General features: G+C 37.4%; 1 protein-coding gene across 1 annotated transcript in view; it reads right to left on the reverse strand.

Moving 5' to 3' along the window:
* Positions 1 to 1,639: 1,639 nt before the first annotated feature.
* The window catches only part of LOC135461872 (calcium uniporter protein, mitochondrial-like), a 30,284-nt gene continuing 8,000 nt past the window's right edge, over positions 1,640 to 23,923 (reverse strand). The window contains exons 2-7 of the mRNA XM_064739140.1: positions 22,860 to 22,941; positions 21,977 to 22,147; positions 20,787 to 20,891; positions 19,881 to 20,044; positions 8,232 to 8,435; positions 1,640 to 7,284 (exon numbers count right to left, since the gene is read on the reverse strand). Coding sequence (XP_064595210.1) covers positions 7,087 to 7,284; positions 8,232 to 8,435; positions 19,881 to 20,044; positions 20,787 to 20,891; positions 21,977 to 22,147; positions 22,860 to 22,941 — 924 coding nt within the window. The 3' untranslated portion in view covers positions 1,640 to 7,086. The remainder of the gene's footprint in view (positions 7,285 to 8,231; positions 8,436 to 19,880; positions 20,045 to 20,786; positions 20,892 to 21,976; positions 22,148 to 22,859; positions 22,942 to 23,923) is intronic.

Raw genomic sequence — 23,923 nt, forward strand, 5'->3', positions numbered from 1 at the left:
TTGTGACCAGGGAAACGGAAATAGATATTTGAGCTGCATTGACAAGGTGGTACAAAGTCATCAGGAGTTAGTTTTAGAATGGGTGGGTGTATGATCAGAGAACCCTGACTGGCTTAGCGGTCTGTTTTTGCTGAAGATTACATCATGACCTGTGTACCAGCATACTTCTCACTGATCAATATCGGTTGATTCTCTTTCTACTCAGATCACATCCACTGATCAATAGCTCTCTCTCTCTCTCTTTTGAGGCCCTGCTGTGGCACTTAACTCCTCAAATGAATATTTTATTTCCCATTTTCTGGTGCTCCTGACTAAGTAGAGATATTATTCATAGAATTCATGTATCCAATGGCATAAAAAAAAGAGAAATAATACATATGCAAAAAAGCAAAAAAAAATTACTTAGGAGAGGGAATAAGACTTCACAATTTTGCCATTACGGCATTGGAAATCATAGCATGACTTGGCAGATATATCTTTTTGCCATGAAAGGTGAGGGTAGAAAGCAATGAAGCCAAATGTAGAAGCATCAGAGGAAATTTGAGCATTGGCCAGACAACCCTTGCTCAGGTCTTTGAAATAGCTTTGTTTTTCTAGGGTCTTCCAATAGAATGAGTTCAGTAACCCTGTGACTGAGGTGATGGAGATGACAGTGTAATAGCCAGGTCCCTGTTCTGTCTGGAATGGCCTATCAAGATATATTGTGCTTGTCAGTCTCTAAGCCACATATCAGGCACAGGAAAATTGGTCTGGCAATCCAGAGTTTTGGAGAACGTGCACAGAACTTTAACAACCGGGAGGAATTGGCATCAGTTAATCATTTATAGATGGAGGTCATTTTACATCACAAGAAAAGAATATGCAGTGTATTTTGCCTGAAAATCTTGATCTGTGAAGGTCATAAGGCACATCATGACAGTAAACAGTTCTCATCTTTACAAAAACAAGTTACTGATAAAAAACAACTTCTTGGTTGCTAGGTTTTGGGAAGAACAATAAAAGGTCAAAGCTGATTGGTGATCTTGCCCAAAGGATTCGAAGACTGAGGACTCTGGGAGTGGAGAATTAACCTAAACTCTCTAGATGTACGTGGTCTACATAGATAGAGGTCTAATTGGAAGGTTTAGAAATATATGTTGATAGAACAGAACACCACGTCAATTGTGCATCAGTTAAACGGAAACTAAATATACTCTGGAGAATATGTTGCCCTCCATGAACTAAAATTTATCAAGATTGCAATCGGAAAGTGAGTAGATTGCAAGCCCATGTATTTTTCCTTAGATCAGAACAATCTAAGCATCCCTGAATCCAGATGTCACCACAATACAGACATACACATAGGTACTGTAAATCTTTCACCTTTTCAATCGCTAAAGCACCTTTTCCAGTGGAATTTATACACACAATTATTATGAAAATTCCCTAAAAATGATATCTTTGTGTCATAAAAGATGCTTCATAAAACTGCAAGTTATTTCTCCACACTCCATAGTTCCCTCGGAATGTTTCAGAGTAGTGGTTGCAGAGGTGGTTAAAAAGGTTTTAGAATTACGGTAAATGCAATGTTATGCCTACTGCCAGAGAGGTCCATTTAAAAGCAACTCAAAAATAAAATAAACAAAAAAAAAAAACACCATAATGTAATAACTTCTATATTTTATTTGCAATATGAAGAAAATATTGTCTTTATGGGCCACTGGTTCGATCCAAACACAACATGCATTTAATTCAATTTTGTTACGCAACGAATATTAACTTTAAATAGCCTTACACAGTAACACATGTATGTGCATGGCATACAGAATAGGAAAATTGTGCAGATAAAGGTCTCAAGAAAATATATATAGATGAATAAATATTATCACCCTTTGGTTCAGTCCAATAAGCAAAGAATAGTACATTAACATAGCAATTAGGGACGGTACGTTATGTAATTCTCACGCTAAACTAAATCAATGTTCTCAATATCAATTTCATATCTCATATTAGCCAGAGTCATGGGATTTATGGTTGTCATTCAGTACAAAGTTATCCTGTTTTAGAGACCAAGAGAGCATGCAAGCCCAAAGTTAACATCAGTAACTGAGTGCATCCAAGTGCCCAGTGCTGCCATACAGCTCAAACCTTTAGGCTACATCTAGCGTGAGGACATTACAAGTATCTCAACTGACATACACAAGCTGACAATTAGCCAGTTCTCAGCCATACAGATGACATGCATTTGGTCTGCGGCCATGGTAGATCATCTGTAATAAGACTTTCATGGTTCAGTGCATACAGTGAAAGGGACACACTTTAGAAAAGACCAGGAATTTCTGATGTTAGAGATCCAAAATGGCTGCATGTGGAAGTCATCTTGACCTGATATGCACTTCTGACTCAAAGAACACTACTTACACACTTCAGTACACAATAAAACATAAATTTGTGTGAGCTGATCAGTTGCTTTTTCTTCGCAATTTAAAAAAAAAAAGTACACTCTCATGGCATAGCATTACATTTGTTGTGAGCCAGAATACAATATTCTATGTAATACAAAATGATGAGGTACACCACAAACCTGTGTAGAGTGCATATCAGCGACAACAACCTAAAGGCCTCTTAATAGCAAAATGTTTGCAATAAATCACAGTCAGGTGTTGGAGTTAATGTAACGATGAAGTTCTCTACACATACCTGCTTTCTTACACGTCTTAGTGCCAACATTGTAAAACTACCACAACCACAAACAAAGCCTGGAAGATCATTAATTGTTAAGCTCAATATATCTAGGCCTATACACCTACATGTATGACAAAGAGTATGGATTTTATAGACCGGCTAATGTGGTTACAAAATTTTACCATATTAGGTGGCAGTGAAACAGGCCTTTTTCATAATATCAGGTACAAGTACACGTATTTCTATCAACAAAAAAGTCAAGCAGATAATGCCCAATACCTACACACATCTTTTTTTCAATTCATCACCAAAACATTTTCAAAAGTGTAGTAGTTCCAACTTTGCCACCTTCCAGCGAAAGTTTTGAGTTTGGCGAAAGTGGTGATGATGTTTAGGCTGTGTGATGACTAACATTGGTACAAGTATGACTACACGTACATGTATAGGTACCAACCTTCAATATGCTTGATTATTGTATGCAATAATGTTTCGATTCCTCAACGAAAGAGGACACCGCAATAACTAACAAATGATGAAAGATAATACATCGTTGACTTAATACTTTAGTATTAATTCATTTAATTCTTCAGTATTAATTGAAATAATTTTCTTGAAAATGGGTTAAATTATATCCAATACATATACTTCATAAAAATTTGAAATAATTGATGTTGAAAATGGCTAAAATTATAAGCAATGTCTATACTGAATCAATATGCACTGTCCTGTATCAGATATCCCTCTATCTTCAAAACAGTAAGCAAAAGCAGAATTTTGGCTGAATAGTACCATGTGACATAGCTTTTGTGTTGAGACAAAGCTACCTGAAACTACCTGAAAGTGCTTGATGTAAAAGTATAACCTACAATACAGTACATCCACATACATATATACATGCGCGTCTGTTAGTACAGGGCCACCACAAACCTCATGCACAACATTACTATACAGTATTACACAATTACCAACAACTAGATTCACTAAAATATTAAAGTATCAGATACATTTAGACAATAAGATTGAACTGGGATACCCACCTATATACACCCCCAGAGCAATGTACAGCAGTGTACAGAAGGTTTTCTATGATGAAATATCTTCATTCAAGGCACTCGGTTACATGTAGGTTAACACTGAAGTTGTTGAGCAACTTTATATATCTGGGGATCTAATTACATACATACTGAATAACATCAGACAAAATCAGTATAGAACATAAGATGAAGTGATTAAGCTGAGACACGTATCAGTCCAGTGAACATCACTTAACCGGCCATCTGGAATAGCTCTGTGCAGATCGTACATAGATGTGGCTTCTTGAGGGAGCTTTATAGTGTGAGTAATACTTATATGTGCAGGTTACACCAGTGTTCCAATATATCGTTACTAAAGTCCCTTGCTTTAATTCCCTTTCATCATCCGGTGTGGTAGAGTATTGATATATACATGTACAGATATAGAATTCACTCATGTGAGGCTGAAGAATAACAATAAGCATCTATTAGTAGAGAGATCAGCAGTCTGGTCACAGAACAGGGCTGAATGGCTCTATGGTACAGTACAAATGTGGTAGAGCAGTGTTGGCACTTAGTTCAATATCTATACTGACTTACAGCAGCCAGATAGCAGACAGCACAACCAAGACGACCAATTTGTCAAGCCAGATTATTACTATTGCTTAAAAAAAAACAAAAAAACACCCAGCCAGTCAGCTATCCAGTGTTTATACCCAATGTGAGATCAACACCCACATGCTTGCGAGAAAAAACTTCCATTAACCCTGTAAACTGTGCAGACTGGCGTACCATTACTGTCAGCCTATACATCATGGTTAAAGTTCACATATCTTCTGTCGGAAGCTTGGGTTTTACAAACATATCAGACTTGTATGCCGACACAGGAATAGCCCATAGAACACACGATAGTTTGTACATGTTGCACAAATACATGCTTGATTGATACCCTCAAATTATATTTGGATAATCCCACTTTGCTGTCCAGTCTTAGTCCTGCCTGAAGGCAGACAGTAGATTAATGGCTTATTTAGCCCTGGATTTGCCAGACTACAGACTGCATTGGTACTGGAAATGCTCTATAGCTTCTGAATTGGTTATCTATATAAAAATCCTGGGTAAATGCCCTTGATAGTATAGCTGTTTAGGACACATATAGACTAGCTGCTGTATACATGCCTGATGTTGAAATTGGGATGTGTCCCTTCAAATGGAAAACGATTCTTTCAACTACCGCTATTTCGTGTCAATACAGCACCAAACTGGTCTGGCAGTATTACTGGGATTGATCAGTGGCCAGAATGGGAATATATCATATACATCACAAACCAGTGAGGAATAACACGAAATTCACAATAACTAACAAATGTGGAAAAGATTACTTTTAAGTTGTTCTACAAAATAAATGGCATATAAATAATGATGTTACCTACCTAATATAAAGATAAATACAGGGTTTTATGTCTTCATATCTTTCACAAACAAAGGATAAGAACTGCTATTGGCTTTTTTAAGGCCAACAACAGCCATCTTTCACATTTCAGAACTACAGTATCAAAATAAAAATTAATGACCATTTAATAATAATTCTAATACAACGACAATTGCTTGAAGCATCATAAATGTGCAATACTACTGTTACAAAAGGGAGAGATTCTACTGAGAGTCAAGCTGGTCACTGGTAATTAGAGCATTAGTGCACTGTAGTACAAATCTGAGAACCACTTCTGGAATGAACAGGGTTTGTAATCTAGGTTTGACCCATTTCATGTTCACAAGCTACACATACAAAGCATCTTGATCAGAATAAAAAAAATTACAGTCTATCTCTCATCCATCATAAAGTCCATCCAGCTAATACACAAGCTCACAGCTTTGCATTTGGAACGTGAATAAAGCCACATGGTGCTGCCTGACCATTCAATAAATGGGGTTTGGTGGCGTTGGCATTGGCCTAGCCAATTATAGCTACATCAGCACACTGAGAGTTTGTTATGTTCCAAACAGTTATCTACTTGTCCATATGATGTAAACTCATGTATGTAGAATTATTCTCAAAATAAGCTATTCCAATAATTTGGGTAATATGCACGGTATTACCTGTACAATATTACCTGTACAATATAAACGTTCCTTGAAGCCTGAGTTGATCTAATTATGGGAAAACATGACCAACTGATGTGATTCTTTGACTTGTACACTTTGGTTGGTGTTAAGAACAAATAAATAAACAAAGGCCAAAAAATACTTGTTGAAGAACACTGGTGAAAAAAATAGAAAAAAGGCGTTTCTTCATGCTTAAGAAAAGAATTCTTAAGCCAGTAACAACGATATGAGCTTATTAAAGAAATTACCATTTTGCATTTACAATTTAGTTCACAAAGGTTGCAACTCTTAAAAAACATTCATAATTACACATATAAATATAACAAAAAAATGGAGAAGTTAAATAGCAACATACATTGATCAATCAAGCACATCCAAACAGATAATAAAGAAAAGAAAAATACCCTAGAAGAGAGACAGTACAGGAGCTTGACTTCACAGTACAGAGACAGACTTTTATAAACAGAATGACAATGTACCCTATATAGAGCAATCTCAGTTGCTACATAATGACGAAGAGAACTGCTATGAGGAAGAGCACCAGCGTTAGAAATCAAAATATGGAGATAAATCTATACGCGAAAGGCACCAACAAAATAAAAGGGAGGCCTGTTTAAATACGCTTGTGCATTTGTGTGCATTCAGTTAAAAAGGTACATTATATATTTTACCTCCTCACCTGTTTCATGGATCAATCTCTAAACATTTCCTTGTAATCACATTGACTCATTTTAACTTGTCATTCATCAAAGGGTGCATCAACAGCTGCATGTTGTTGTAAATGGAGAGTTTTCTAATGAATGTATAAATAGCCAAGACATCTGGGAAATTGGATTTCAACAGACGGTTTACTCTGCACAAATTAAATTAAGCTACATGCAAAAAGAAAAAAATTAAAAATAGAACATGCTAAAAGTATGGAAAGAATCCAAAGCTTTGGTAGTTACCATACACATACATGTAAGGATGTATGTATATCTTATCTACAATATATAGATCACCTACATCTACGGGCACATATAATGGCCGTACTGTAGTACATGTACATTCACTCCGACTGGCTGAAAATAGACGTTTTTCTAGCCATCATGATCGTTCTGGGCCCTCTTCTTCCAGAACGATATTAGCACAAAACTAACTAAAAATGCTAATACATGTACCATATATCAATACGTGTGCCTTAGTAACAGTATCAGTATCTAAGGTGATCTTGGTGCTAAAATGGCCACGTCTTCAGGGTTTGTCTCCATGTTATTCCCTGGGGTACCCAGTACAGAAAGAGTGATCTAGGGTTGTACACATGCTATACTCCTTTCCTGGCAAGAGGCTGGATGGGCAGGTGAAGCTGGAGGGGGTCACGAAGACGGTCCAAGTCCAACTGGGCAACAGCTATCGCATTTTTTAGCTGATTGTAGCGATTTATATCTAACTTCTGTCGGCGAGCAGTTTTATAGAAGAACAGAAGATGTTGACGATCCTTCACATCAGGGAAGTTATATTCCTGAAATCAAATAAATATTAGAGTGTTTAATAATGAGTAGAACATTTTAGAATTAATCCAAAACTTTCCAGTGGGGAAAACAGGCAGCCTGGAGATCACACTGCTTAAACACATGTATCTGACACACCAAGAAGAAAGGAAACTGGATTCATGCTGTACATAACATTTTTCACAAGATGTTGTTCATAATGTCCAACTGCATGTCAGTTTGGACAACTTGTTGCTGATGGTGTCCAATGTATTTCTGGTAATCTGTTTTTCATGATGAGTAATTCACATTTGGGAACTAATTGCTCCTGCTGTCCAAATAGGTGTTGATGCTGTCCAATTTGGTGAAACTTATGAAGATTTGTCATGACACTGTCCAATACAATTCTGGTTACTTGTTCTTCATGCTGTCTAATTAACTTTCCGTTACACAAGAATGCCTCTTGTCCTATAAACTACCTAATGCGCTCTGAACATTGCTGTAAGCTTATTCATTTTTTTCGGTGAATTTAACACTTACAAAAGAATTGAAAGCATTACAGATTGAAAGCCAGTACCTTTAAGCTTTTTAGACAAATTCACTTCCCATTTCATCAGAATAAAATTAGCTAACAGTCAACAAGGTGCCCATAAGTCTAAGTGACACCCATCCCCAAAGACATTGTCAATTATATTGCAAGTTTCACTGTACCTTATTTTTTTTTATTTCTTTCATTACCTTAAATAACTGTACCTGTTTTTGTATTGGTATGTACCATATTAGTACATGTACATCGTAGGTACCTGATAATTTTTCTCATGCAGCCCAGGCTTCATTCATAATTAAGGTACATTTAACGGGAGACACTATTCCGGTATATGTTAACAGGGGGAGCAAATTATTTGCAACATAGAACAGAATTCCCAGGTTATTTCCCAGACATGTTCTGTTCATCAGACAGAAGTAGCATTGGTCTTACCTGCTTTGTGAGCACAAAGTACGCATACATAGCTATCGTTGTGCCGTAGGTAACAAAATAAGTGACAGGTTCCATGATATCCCAGGAGTACTCCCACCATGTGAGCCGGGCCAAAACCCCAAACTGTAAGCCCATTAGACCCAGGCCTAACCATGACAACAGCGCAGTTCTCCTATTGGCAGCCTCCTCCAGGGCAAGCTTTTTCTGCAAATATAACCAGTAACAGCATTTATACGATACATTATTTCTGGAGATATAAGATTAGAGTAACTTAAATGAATAAAAAATCTGAAGGTGTATAGTACAGTAAAATCCAGTTAAAATGCTACACCACTGAAAACCTTTAACTTACATGTACGTGGAATCAATTTAATAGTGTGTATTTCCAGAGGACAGAAGATATTTGAATAGTTTTAGCATTCTCCCTTAATGTAAAGGGCCCCGTTTCACAAAGTGCACGCAGCTCTACGTTGACATAACTACAATGGTGATGTGTTAAATACACACAGTACTGGTCACCACGTCATTCACTTGCTAGATATGAATGTTGTTCCCTTGACAACGTTTTTTTTTACAATTTGAGCTGTGGTATACTACACCCTCATTTTGAAATGGTATCTATCATAAATAAAAAAAAAATAGTTCAAGCTAATTAAGATCACAATGAAGATATGTTTTGAGTCCTTCCCTTTGTAGCACACCAATCCATTCGTTCCTATAATCCTGATTTTATACGCCATTACCAAGCTCTGCAAAGCATGTAACAAAATTATAATCATGAACATCATTTCCACATTCCTGCCAGAATTACTAAAGTAGTACATTTATACAGAAGTGCGCCAAAATACCTAAACCCTTCACGCCAGATATCATTCACCTTAATAATGGATCACAGACCATTTACCCTAATGGATTGGATAAGGAAATCTGATTCAATCCAGTTCATAGATGGCATGTTTTGTGGTTTATAAAATCAGACTAAATGCACATAAGATGAATAGAAAGGCCTGAGACCAGATCATAGCCCAGCCAACAGCAATATTACCTACGTGAACACTGTTCCTTATTACACAGATTGTGCTGCATATATGAACTGCAGCACAATCATCATGTCAACCATAACATCTGGCTGTTAATAATTATTAAACAAATCTTTACTACTCGTGCATAAAATATCAATCTGATGATGTTATCCAGAAAAAAACATCCAGATATTTTTCAGAGTATTACTCAAGTAAGCCATATATGTAATTTTAGTCAGTAGTGCACACAGATAGGAGTGCATGCAGTTTCACATAAATTCAGTCTTGCTCACTCTCATCAATGGTATGATGAACCCTTTTACTTTGCACCATATCATTTCTATCATTCAAGCTTTTTTGAAAATCCCTATCAGTTATGTCATGAAAACCTTCCATCAGAAGATTTCAAGTAATCATGTGGCAAATCTCCTAGCCTCTAGTCTACAAATTCCAGTTGGTTAATGATGAATTTCTTTACTTTACATCAAGGAACTCCAACTTTGGTAGTTTACTTTGCACTACCAAATTGTAATGACAGTGAATCCCATTGCTTCAGCCTAGAATCAAGTCAAGAAATTCCAATGACCACATGCTTACTCCCATAAAACTTGTACATTGTACCTCAACTCAGGGAATTCTACTCTCAGAAAGGAAAGTCCAATTGGTTATGTGATGCATCTCATGTAAAGAATTTCACATCTCTAAAGTAATGACTCCATTTTCCTCAGGTCAGGAAATTCTAATCTGTCTTGACTCAAATCCCATTACCTCAAGTCAATGTAAAAAATCACTACAGCTATAGATTTAACTAAGAAAACAGGGAGAGGTTCACACACATGTACTATGTAGATGGGGAGCATGTGAGATAATCACGTTACCTTCTGATTTAGGCGAATGAAACAATTTTGATAATCAAAGGCTTTCACAAAAATAATTTGGTAAAATATATCCAGACTGTAATGAAGGCTAGTTACATAATATCAGCTGTTAATTCAACTACAATGCATTGGAGGCCTCAATGGGTCAGTTGGTTAGTGCGCTAGTGAAGCGTAATGACCCAGGAGCCTGTCACTAATGCAGTCGCTGTGAGTTTGAGTCCAGGTGAAATATTCTTGAGTACGGCGTAAAACACCAATCAAATAAATAAAACTGTGTCACTACATGTACGTGGAAAACTGTACAATATGCATGTTAAGAAACTACATCTGAACACCATAAATGTAGAGATAAGTTCATCTAGTTCACTAAAATAATGTATTTTTGCTATAAGCCATTTTATCATGTTGATTGAAGCTAACCAAAACATAAAATTGTCAATATCATGGAGCTATTTAGCATTGTTTATGTTTGCTCAATGCAACAGCTTGTCTGACAGTGTGATAAACAAGGCCTATTCATCCGCGGCCAAAGTCGGCAGTGAAGGCCACAGATGTACTGGGGGAATAATGTGGTAAGGTATACACGTCCATGGCCTTCTGTGAATGGCTTAGTCAGCACATCAGTGTGATGGTAGATTACCATGTATGAGGGGTTCCAATCTCATCACAGGCCAATGGGGGTGTCTCCTGGTAGACTGTGACATTCTCTTGTACTGGTGCGATGTACATGCAAACAATCTACGCTAGTGATTGCTGGTACAATCATGATGACGAGGAAAATATCAGCCTATTCAGTGGTCCTAACACAAACCGTCAGTACAAACACTGGCTGCATCATGTAAAACACATGTATATATAGCTCTGCTATTGAATGCCATGCTTAAAGATTTTCAATGACTTTTCCACTGCACAAAATACTTTATGGAAACTGTTTCATGACATGTAAAAAGATACCTGTGCAATATTTCAGAATGAGCATCATGTTCCTTTGACATATAGTCCATACTATCTTTGTTTTAATGATGATGTAAATAGAGAGTGTTCTGTAATCAGGCTAAGGTGACACCAACTTTATTTTGTGTTTTATGTGCGAGGCAGCTCAAAAAAAAAAAAAAAAAATTATCCACAAGTGGAATAAAAATAAAACTGGAAATTCACCTTTTCATTCTGTCCAATCTTGATGTTCTTGCGATTGCCTGTTTTTCAAGGCTTTCTCATCATGTACATGTATATATGTTTTCAACCGGAAAAATTGCTGGGATAATCTAAATTTTCCAAAAATTAGATGATTTTCCAGTTATATTTCTAATTTTATACCCTCTTCCGACATTCAAAAAAGATTTAATCTACCCATAATGCAACAGTTTAACCTTGTGTGGCCTATGGCCTAAAGTGATCAGAAAGTAGACTGGTCTGGAGTGAGATAGACAGTGTTCCTGCTCAATGTACATGCACTATCTCTATGTTTGCCAAGGCCCAGTTTCACACATGTAAATGTACATAATACTCTATACCATATTACCCTGTCAATACACAGATGGGAAATATATAGTGCCGAAGTAATGGTAACTTTGCCTGATCCTTTCCAATAAGCCCAGGTTAATAACCAAATAAATGACAGGTCCCCAGGTGGAATTTACTGTTATATGTGCTCTTGCAATTCTCTGCTGACCACATCATTCTGGTCCAGCTACTTTAATACCCAGAACATGATACACATGCGTCTCGATGAACTCTGTAAAGGTGGGCACTTCAGCAATAACTTGGGTCCAGGAGAATGTGCAGAACTATGCACATGTACTGAATTGGCCAAGTGCTTACTCACACTGCTGCCTAATGATTAATCACCACGTACATGCACAGGCATTGCATACATACCATACATGTAAACGTATATGCACATGTATATATTTGACTGTCCTTAATAATATGTTTGTTTCACTTAACCCTACCTACCCAACCAAAAGATTCTTTTCAAATGTTTTTATTGAGACTTTACAAAGGCATGTTTCTTGAAACAAAAATTTTTTTAAGAATGGCCTTGCATGTATACACGCATATATCACAGAGCACCTGTACATAATAAGTAAATCTTTTTCATAACTACTGCTTGTTTATTTTGTTTAAGCCGATGTAAAAAGTCAGAAATGTACATGTGTGTCACAAATAGTTCACTTCTACTAACACACATGAATTTATTATGCTTGACAGATTATCATATAATTAGCACAATTAACGACTGCATGGCCAGCACTGCACTTTCCCCGATAAAACATTTATATTGAGCAGACTGCGGGGAAAGTCAATGCACGCTCTCACAACCATGGATTTGCGTATGTGTTAATATACAGATTTGTAAACAGGGCATCAGTTATGGGTACAGAGCTATAGTCAACATAATGATAAGCACATAGATACATGTAAGTGGTTAGTGGCAGTTTTCATACTGAGCATTAAATATGGGTGCATACATTTAAGACAAGCTACAATTTGATTGGACCAACATTGAAAAGTTGTTTCTCTGAGGTGCAAACTAACAAGCTCAACTTGTGAATTTTGGGTAAACATGCACATTTACACCATGAAGTCCACTTACATACACTGAAGCACTACCTGAGAATACACGTACTTGTGGGTAACTTCCTTACAATGCGTGACCACATGTATTAGGCTGACCCTGGGAGACATCCCAGAATTCTGTAATGGCTAACACTTATCTCAGTGATTACATGTACCAGGATACATGTACATTTGAGCATCTAATTTTAACAACTGAACATCTCTTGCAAACCAATCTCCTACCATATTAAGGCACATGTCTATACTAGGGCGATGAAAAGAGAGAGATATTCAGTTGATTACTTCACTGAACATCTCACTGAAGATCCCCACTGAACCATACATGTATTCATCCGGGTGGCTCAAATACATTTATCAAGACCGGCAACATGAGTTGAATGTTCTCTTACTCCACTGAACATCACAAAACATGCCTCAAAGCAGTCTGGCTTGATCTCATCAACCAAAAGGTAGATGCCGAGCTAATGTAGGCAGGCTAGCACACACATGTATGTGCAGACAAAAACATTTCATGACAGACACAATATCTACAAATAAAAAAAAGGCAAATGGTTACATCTCATGTACATTAATGACAGGTGCTGAGGTACACCTGTGGTCGAACATATGTCAGAAACTCATACACCGTGCAGAGTTATACAAGATCCTGCAGGTTTTCTACCAATGTTGAGTGCTGACAACTGTATTGTGCGATGGGTGCCCAAATTTGTGCAGGAGATCTAATAAAGAATATTTAAATCATTAATTGTGAACTCTATGCTATATCCCGACTTTGCACTTGAAGCGTGGCCTTGGCCGTCATGCAGGTGTTGAGTATTCCTGCTGATCAAGCCCTGCTTACTGTTGATTACAAGTTTTAATTGTCATATATTATCAGGTATCAGGCAGTCATGTTGTATCAGAAACTGAGGGATACCTTCCAGAACCTCAAATCTAATAGGGATGCACGTGCCACATGAAATGTATGCGATTTGTGTATGATGGATGAGGTACAGTCACATTTTCCCTCTACAGATTTCAAGTGAGCTCTGGTGGGGAATCTAGGAATCAGGAAATGAGGCCTTTTATCTTTTCAGTTAAGTCACACCGCTCAAACTTTCTGGTCAACTGAGCGAACACTGTTTATACTTTCTATCACACTGCCTATAGCCTTTCATCGCATCGAATACCCGCCACCCAACCCAATGAGTGATAAATTCTCCCGACATACATGTAGTCTGATAACAGTAGGCTTTGAAGCCAACATGACAAAAATGAACACTATACAGGAATACAAATACTCCTGTAAATAAATTAGAAACTATCCGTCTTGACTTAATCTGTATGTTTTGTAAAGTAGTTTGTATAGTTAAATAAATCTCGGTGAATTGATGCCTTCTGGATGATCCTCCTTACCCTCCCCATTCTGGAGAATGGGCTACCAGACTGATGTCATTCTCCTGCCAAGGTAGACACCATTCAGGTGCACTACCTGCTTTTAGCATTTCTAGTAATAGTTTGCATCTAAATAGCACTCCCCAGCACCATCCCATTTTACAACACAGTTGCTAATTAGCATTTCAGATCTGCATCACGTAGCTGCAAACTAACATCACCACACTACATGTATATTTATCTTAAATTTCAAAGTATTGTCGAAACAGATGCTAGCCAGGGTAAGTAATCTGTACAACACAATATGTTTGCCAATTAGCAATTAGAAAGCATTGTCTACATAGATGCTAACTATCACTGCCAGGATCATGTTACCCTTACAACACAAAATATTTACTCTTTACCAATTTGAAAGTACTGTCTAAATACATGCTATCTATCACATATTATCTCATATTATCTTTACAACATAATACATTTGCTAATTAGCAATTTAAAACTCGTTCATTTAGATCAGTTTTCAGGCATATTTATTATGTAATACACTGATTCTAAATCATGTGCATTAATATTTTTTTATAGTAAGTGGAGACGTACTTACCAGTACTTAAACAGGCAATGTAGGCCCATCGGACTTGTAACACTTGTCATTTTCCACCTGTATACCTATTCATCTAAATAGCAAATATATTGTCCCACTAAAAAACTGCAGAAATTCACTTTTTGATACTTAACTACCAGATAGCGATATTATCGCAGCTCTAATACTTAGTTTCTACAGAGCGCTATTCTGCAGCGCGAAATAGCGAATATATTGTCCTTTCAATACATCCGCACAGATTACCTGTCTGATAGCTTCTACATGTACCTAGCCCTATCATAGCAACCCTAAATCTGATCAACTGGTCTCTGTAATAGTTAGCTTCCACATAACACTACCACAGCAGTGTTAATTGGAAATATATTGTCCTCTCCACAAATCCGCATAGAGGGTCGCTGTAATAGGTAGCTTCCACATTGCGCTATCACAGCAGTGTTAAATAGCAAATATCTTCTCTCCACATATCCTCACAGAGCGTTTCTGGAATAGTTAGCTTCCACATAGCACTATCACAAGCAGTGTTAAACAACAAACATATTTTCCTCTCCACATATCCGCACAGAGCGTTTCTGGAATAGTTAGCTTCCACATTGCGCTATCACAGCAGTGTTAAATAGCAAATATCTTCTCTCCACATATCCTCACAGAGCGTTTCTGGAATAGTTAGCTTCCACATAGCACTATCACAGCAGTGTTAAATAGCAAATATCTTCTCTCCACATTTCCTCACAGAGCGTTTCTGGAATAGTTAGCTTCCACATTGCGCTATCACAGCAGTGTTAAATAGCAAACATATTGTCCTCTCCACATATCCGCACAGAGCGTTTCTGGAATAGTTAGCTTCCACATTGCGCTATCACAGCAGTGTTAAATAGCAAATATCTTCTCTCCACATATCCTCACAGAGCGTTTCTGGAATACATGTAGTTAGCTTCCACATAGCACTATCACAAGCAGTGTTAAATAGCAAATATCTTCTCTCCACATATCCTCACAGAGCATTTCTGGAATAGTTAGCTTCCACATAGCACTATCACAAGCAGTGTTAAATAGCAAACATATTGTCCTCTCCACATATCCGCACAGAGCGTTTCTGGAATAGTTAGCTTCCACATAGCACTATCACAAGCAGTGTCAAATAGCAAACATATTGTCCTCTCCACATATCCTCACAGAGCGTTTCTGGAATAGTTAGCTTCCACATAGCACTATCACAAGCAGTGTTAAATAGCAAACATATTGTCCTCTCCACATATCCGCACAGAGCGTTTCTGGAATAGTTAGCTTCCACATAGCACTATCACAAGCAGTGTTAAATAGCAAACATATTGTCCTCTCCACATATCCGCACAGAGCGTTTCTGGAATAGTTAGCTTCCACATTGCGCAATCACAGCAGTGTTAAATAGCAAATATCTTCTCTCCACATATCCGCACAGAGCGTTTCTGGAATAGTTAGCTTCCACATAGCACTATCACAAGCAGTGTTAAATAGCAAACATATTGTCCTCTCCACATATCCACACAGAGCGTCTCTGTAATAGCTTCAACATAACGCTTTCACAGCAGTGTTAAATGGCAAATATATTGTCCTCCCAACATATCTGCACAGAGCATCTCTTTGACAGTTAACTTCTACATAGTGCTAGTATAGCAGTGCTAAATAGCAAATATATTGCTCTTCCAGAAAATGTGCACAGCAGGCCTCTGTGATAATTAGCATCTACACAGCGATACTCTAGCAGTCCTATATATCCCATACATTGTTCTGTCAACCAATTTGCTCAACTGGTCTCTCTGATAGTTAGCTTCTACATAGCGATATTATTGCAGGGCTAAACAGCAAATATATTGTCCTTTCTATAAATGGCCTCTCTGAGATTTCGATTCTGCATAGCGATATTCTAGCAGCGCTAAATAGCTCATATATTGTTCTCTCAGTCACTCTGCACAGCTGGCCTATTTGATACAGTAGTTAGCTTCCACATAGCGCTATCACACCAGCGCTAAACAGTAAATATATTGTTCTGTCAACCATTAGCTTCTAAATGTACATAGCACTATCATAGCAGCACTAAATAACAAATATATTCTCATGTAGCCAGTAAAGGGAATTCAATTCCGTGTTCGGGTACAATTGTTTTACCCTTGCAGGTGGTTTTCAAAACCTGTGTTCACATGTGGGGGGCAGCATTATTCATTGATGAAATGGCAATTCTCTGAGTTCCAATCACATGTAGACCCCATACAAGAGAGGCTATGGAGATAAGCTGTCAGTAGATTTGAGACTTGCCTGTAAATCATGCTACATAACAATCAACTCATTGGATACATAACATTTTATTCAACCAAGTAACTAAAAGGTGAGAAAGTTAAATAAAAAAAAAAAAAAATGAAAACTAACTCTTATACTAATTTGGTATTTAATTTACTGCATTCTCAGAATAAGTAGAAAAATAAGTAGAAAATATTTACACAGTTAATACCGCTGGGCGATATCCTGACAGTTCTGATCAGTGAAGTGTGTCGTTGTTGTAGTTGACATTCCCTGCTGTGCTAATGAGACTACGTTCGCCAGGCCTGCTCCCTCTTCGTCTGATTATACAATAACTGGCTCCAAGGAAAAAACGAACAAACTCAACACCCATTGTTTGAGAAATCACTTGTTTCATTCGTTTTCACCAAGCCCGAAGCAAACGATTTATGGGGACGATCCCTTAGTCACTGTCCACAATATTTGTGTATCAAACAGTTGGTGTACCACATCACCAGTGAGTCACCATTCATGCTGTGTGATAGTGTGTATGAAAATGTCCACTATGTGTGCATATCAAACTTTCCCTGGTGTGTGTGTGTAGCAACCAGTCAATGTACCACATCACCAGTGAGTCACCATTCAAGCTATATGTGTATCAAACAGTTGGTGTACCACATCACCAGTGAGTCACCATTCATGCTGTGTGATAGTGTGTATGAAAATGTCCACTGTGTGCATATCAAACTGTCCCTGGTATGTGTGTGTAGCAACCAGTCAATGTACCACATCACCAGTGAGTCACCATTCATGCTATATGTGTATCAAACAGTTGGTGTACCACATCACCAGTGAGTCACCATTCATGCTGTGTGATAGTGTGTATGAAAATGTCCACTGTGTGTGCATATCAAACTGTCCCTGGTGTGTGTGTGTAGCAACCAGTCAATGTACCACATCACCAGTGAGTCACCATTCATGCTATATGTGTATCAAACAGTTGGTGTACCTCATCACCAGTGAGTCACCATTCATGCTGTGTGATAGTGTGTATGAAAATGTCCACTGTGTGTGCATATCAAACTGTCCCTGGTGTGTGTGTGTAGCAACCAGTCAATGTACCACATCACCAGTGAGTCACGATTCATGATATATGTGTATCAAACAGTTGGTGTACCACATCACCAGTGAGTCACCATTCATGCTGTGTGATAGTGTGTATGAAAATGTCCACTGTGTGTGCATATCAAACTGTCCCTGGTGTGTGTGTGTGTATCAACCAGTTGGTGTACCACATCACCAGTTAGTCACCATTCAAGCTGTGTGACAGTGTGTAGCAAACAGTCCATGTACCACATCACCAGTTAGTCACTGTCCATATTGTGTGACAGTGTGTAGCAAACAGTCAATTCCTGCCTGTGCAATAACATTACAAACTTTGACAAAACCAAATATTCAGCCCAGGTCTAATTTGTATGTGTATTTTTGTCTGATTGCGACTTGAAACTATGTTTGGGCAGATATGAAGTCTTTCCTGTCACAATGAGTCTCATAAAATGCACAAAACTTGCAGAAATGTGTGTGACTTCCGAGGGGTTATAATACTTTACGCTAGCCACATGGACTAGTTTGTCCCACAGCGAAGAAATCTCCTTCATGTGCATTGAAAATAGCTATTTAGCTTATGTACATTTCAGTGTTTGTATCCGAGCTATTGCATATCCTGTTATCAAAATGACAAAAACACAGCCTCAGAACTTATAGAGCATGAATATTTGAACATGCACTACCCATCAGATGATGACTAAATATAGTTGCACCATCTTCATTTCATCGTAACCTTGAATGGTAAAAACAAAGTAGCATGATATCAGTGTCAAAGTACATATGGCAAGATGTACCACACATATTTATGCACTGTATTATCTAACAAAGGGGCCTCTGTGGCTCAGTTGGTTAGTGTACCAGCGCAGCATACTGACCTATGAGCCTATCACAAATGCAGTTGCTGTGAGTTCAAATCCAGCTCATACTGGCTTCCTCTTCAGCCGGCCCTATGTGGGAAGGTCTGGTAGCAACCTGTGGATGATCATGGGTTTCCAGAGCCCGGTTTCCTCCCAAAATAATGCTGGCTGCCATCATATAAGTGAAATATTCTTGAGTACGGCGTGAAATATTCTTTAGTGCAGCTTAAAACACCAATCAAATAAATAAATAAATAAATCTAACAAAAACAAAGACTAGCTTAAGAATTAAGTTCTCCTCATATTTAACACTCAAATCACCCCAGAAAAACGATCTCGGCTTTCAGTGATTGTGAAATCATGGCAGATACACTATAAATATGAATGAGTTTGATATGCACCAAGCATGACCCCTTGTAACCAGTAAATGTCATATGAATGAGAGGAGATTGTTCACTGATAAAACAGATTAACATGGAAACAGCAGACTACACTAAACGACATTCTTAGGGTAAAAGTGGCAAAAATTAATGTCAGGTAAAAAAGAAAATCAGGTACAAACAATTGTCATATGCATATCTCAACCAAGCCATGGAGCATGTAATAAAACTTATGACATGTAAGCTATTCAGTGTGGGTGATTTTTATGCCAATAAATAATCTTCCTAATGTTTTTAATCCAATGATGAATAAATTCAGAGTTCTATAGTTCTTAAAATGACGTGAGCTTTATATTTACAGTGATAGTCCATACATATTTTACAACTTTTTAAATGAATTTCATATTTGTAGTTGTTAAGGCAAAATATTAACAGTGCTCAAATAATTAATTATGTGACTGATGACTATGCATTTGTGTTGAGAGTGAAGAGTTGCTTACACAGCTTTAAGATGTCCACGGAAAGGTAAAACAAAAGCAGCACAGTTTAGGGATATTCACTAATCTCCACATTGAAGAACTGCCTAACCTAACTCACCTTTTCTAAAGGCTGTAATTCTACTTTCAAATCCTCTAGTCTTTGGATCAACTCTTGTTCTTTCTTTAGCTGATATTCTTCAATGTTTAAAGTGGAGTAGAGTTGGCTTAATGTGGCTTTGACATCATCAAACCTGTGAACATCTTCATGAGAGGTTAACCCATCTACAAGAAAGATTACACAATAGTCTGAGCAAGAATTCTGTCATATCACTATTAGCAAATATTAACTTCCAATATGTTTTCATTCCCTTTCCAACTGAACAACTGTTATCCTTGTTTTTCAAAATCCAATTACTTTTATAAAAATATTTTCAAAGCTGAAAAACACACAAATCTTAAAATTCTCATTTCAGGATCAGAAGGCCTGTTTCACAAAGCCATTTTGGGCTGAAGTCCAAAGTGCAACACAAAAAAGGGATAAAAAATGTATCCATCTGATGGATATATTCAGTATATTTACAAGTTTAATCTGGATTTCAGGCCATTTTGGGCTAAGTCCAAAATTTTAATATTTTTTACATAACAAAATATTTGAAGCTGGACAATGAAAAATTATGTGTACCATGAATTTGTTTCACCACAACACAGAAGCATCGATCAAAACTGTATTCATTTGACGACTATACATTTAGGAGTGTAATCTGGATTACACTTTTACAGCCTGAAACTGCTTTATGAAACTGGCCCCAGAACTCAGACTTACAAACTGTATAAAGCCCTTAAAAATATGCATATTATTTCATGTATAATTTACAGTGGGAAATTAAGTCAACAAAATTTATTAATCCGTTTGTTCATAATAAGATTTCTCTGTAGAACAATAGTGTGTAATGAAGCTGAATAATTCCACTTCATGAATATAATCAACTGAGCTTTCCCTGGCTATATCAGACACGTCACTCACCTATTTCAGGTGGGCTGATGTTGTAAGAGGTATCATTGACTTTCAATGTGAAGTTAGACCTCAATAATATATCAATGGTTGTAGATTTCGCCACTTTGTTCCCCTCTGTAGATAAAAAAACATAAAATACAATACCTCAATGATACATGTATGTAAATCTATGTACATTTTTCCCTTGTTATAATGCCAAGTTTTGGACAAAATTGTGTTAGCAGTTCAGTAAATTTGGCAGTACAAGGGTTTGCACATGCTCTCTAGAAAGCGGCTTTTTGTACATTTGGATACCTTGGTCAAAGTAATGTCACAAGAAAAAAAAAAAAAAACTGGCTCCAACTAACTATAACTGACAATGTTACATGTATAAAATTTAGCACCTGCAAACCACTTATAATTTGGAAGTAGCTGGTAGAAAGCCAGCGGATAAGAGTTGGATGTTTGCACTCAAATGCAAGTTCCCTTAAGACTAAACTCATCCAAATTACTTCGACCACACATGTTATAGAGATAGGTAACCATGGTGTATAGGGTATGTACATGTAGGTTATGTCACACTAAGGTCGGTTTGTACAAGTATGTATATAGGTTTATTTATTTATTTTTTGATTTGGTGTTTTATGCTGTACTCAAGAATATTTCACTTATACGACGGCGGCCAGCATTATGGTGGGTGGAAACCGGGCACAACCCGGGGAAACCCATGACCTCCTGCAGGTTTTTGACTAAGGTTCCCACATACGGCCGGAGAGGAGGCCAGCATGAGCTGGACTTGGACTCACAGCGACCGCATTTATGATGTATACAGATCATAAGCTCTACAGATCAATTGCGCCAGATACAAATTTGACACACGTTTAATAATGGATAACAGTATAACCTGTCTGCAAAAGTGAAGGCCTATACTGCAGATTATGATAACAGAAATCTAATATAGATGTAGATCAATTCTGCTTATATACCAAATGCTGTCCTTCCTAATTCTGACCAAAAGTGGTCTTTCTTGGGTAAAAAAGAAATGATTAAACTTAGCCCATTCAGCATTCTAAAGTGTTCTTTGGAATTAAAAAGGATATCTTTCCTTCTACACCCACTTGCAGACTGGGGTCTGCAAAAGGTATGCATGTTAATATTATACCAGGGCAACTGAGAAACTCAGTTTACACATCTAAAACTGCACAGCATATTGAACCTACCACTTGAATATACGGCTACCCTGTCAATGCCTCCATCCTCCTCCTGTATATATTTTAAGAGATCCCCAACTGTGTGCGTGATGGGTTTGAGGGTGAAGTCGCAATTTTCCCGACGAGATGGCAATGGCACAGATATCACAGGTAAGCCATCGCGGTACTTTACAGATACATCTGTGTGGAGAGAAAGTAACATTACATCAACACAACACACAATGAATACATGTAAGTACTGGTGGAAGGAAAGCAATTTCTAATGAACTTCATGTAAGGCCATTAATAGGGCCTGTTGAACATTTTCATGCTTACCACCAAGGCTCTGAAAACAGTGTTTGCATGGAAATTTGAGGATTTAATGCCCCAGGTAGAGGTTGAATGAACAGCTAGGGTGTGTCCTGGTGACTGATCCTCCTCCCTTTACCAACCATATGATTTCCTAGGAGTCAACATAATACATCTACATGTACATGTATACTAGTAGTGAAATGTATATGTATAAACAATTTGTGAACATGCTGTGATATCTAAGATCTGAACTAAAGTTCATATAGATTTGTGCACAAGTAACATGTACTTTATATAGTCCCCAGCTCTTACTGCTTATGAGGTTCTTGGTGACAACAAGTGAGCAATGATGCTTGTGTGGCCGTTTCTTCAATGCAACAATTGTTGAAGACTACCTGTCTTCCGCCAATATGGTGTGCATATCTGTAAGTCACAGTCACACATAGGAAACATTGTCAGTAACTTCCCAAATGCTGATGATTTATACTGGGTACTCTGGTTTCCTCCACCCAGAAAACTGACTGCCATCCAGAAAAGTGAAAAATTAAAAGTTTGGCCTTAAGCAACAATGAAATAGGAAATAAATAGTTTACATACATACCATTCACTGATGTACCTGTACAATACAGTCTGCAGGGACAGGTCAAGCTACCAAATCGAACCTCTCCTACTAGCATAGGCACCTGAAACAGAAGATAACAGGTTTGCAAGTCTGACTCATGTTCAACCATTTGGCAGGTACTTGGGAGTATTCATTACATATACTACAAGCACATGTATGTATTGTGGAATCAAAGCTTCAGAAGCTACTATGTCCAAGCAGAAGTAAACACTTACCTTAAAATGTATGATATTTATTGGTTGGTTTGTTACTTTTTTTGATCATACCACAACAATGTTTTCTTGTAGCCTGCCAAAATCCGAGTGACATTAAACAAACCACGTGTGACCATACATGACCTTTGACTTTATATGGAGCAAATAGCAAGGTAAAGATTTGAACTTTTCTGTACCACTGTGACCAGACTCTGGTTTGAGCCCACATCTCTTGTAGACAGATGATCTAAATGCTTTGGTTTGTATGACAAAAGGTTTAATGACGATGCTGGACTACTGTTCATTCAAAAGAATGCAAACATACATGTAAGCTCATGACTTCCTAACTTCCTATAGATGTTGAAAAATGTGGCACAATTATGTTTAGTAATGTAGTTTTACATACAATGTCCTACAAATCCATAGGACATTTATATACTGTAAGGCAACATGCACTATATGCCCATCTATAATCTCATACATGTTCATAGTCAAATATACATGTATTCTTGTGAGAAGTTAAAGGCATGGCTGCTAATAAAGCTTCCACCAAAACGTCTTACATTTCTCAAAAGGTGAATATTAACTTCATGCATGAACATCAAGTGGTTTTTAACACTATTTCAGCATATAAGAAATACGGATCATGTTTAAAAGGACTTACTTTTCAGTTTGTTAGTAGATGTACATGTGTTCTACATGTATGCATGGATAAGCTTAAAGCTAGATTCATATGCTCAGAGTCTGGTATCAAGTTGTAATCATTAAAGCTTTAAATGTGTCAGGAAATGAAACACTTTTTATGAACACACAAGTTATATGGACATGTGTTGGCAAGTGACAATCGCC

The sequence above is a fragment of the Liolophura sinensis genome, chromosome 1 (genome assembly GCF_032854445.1).
Source record: "Liolophura sinensis isolate JHLJ2023 chromosome 1, CUHK_Ljap_v2, whole genome shotgun sequence".
NCBI lineage: Eukaryota > Metazoa > Mollusca > Polyplacophora > Chitonida > Chitonidae > Liolophura > Liolophura sinensis.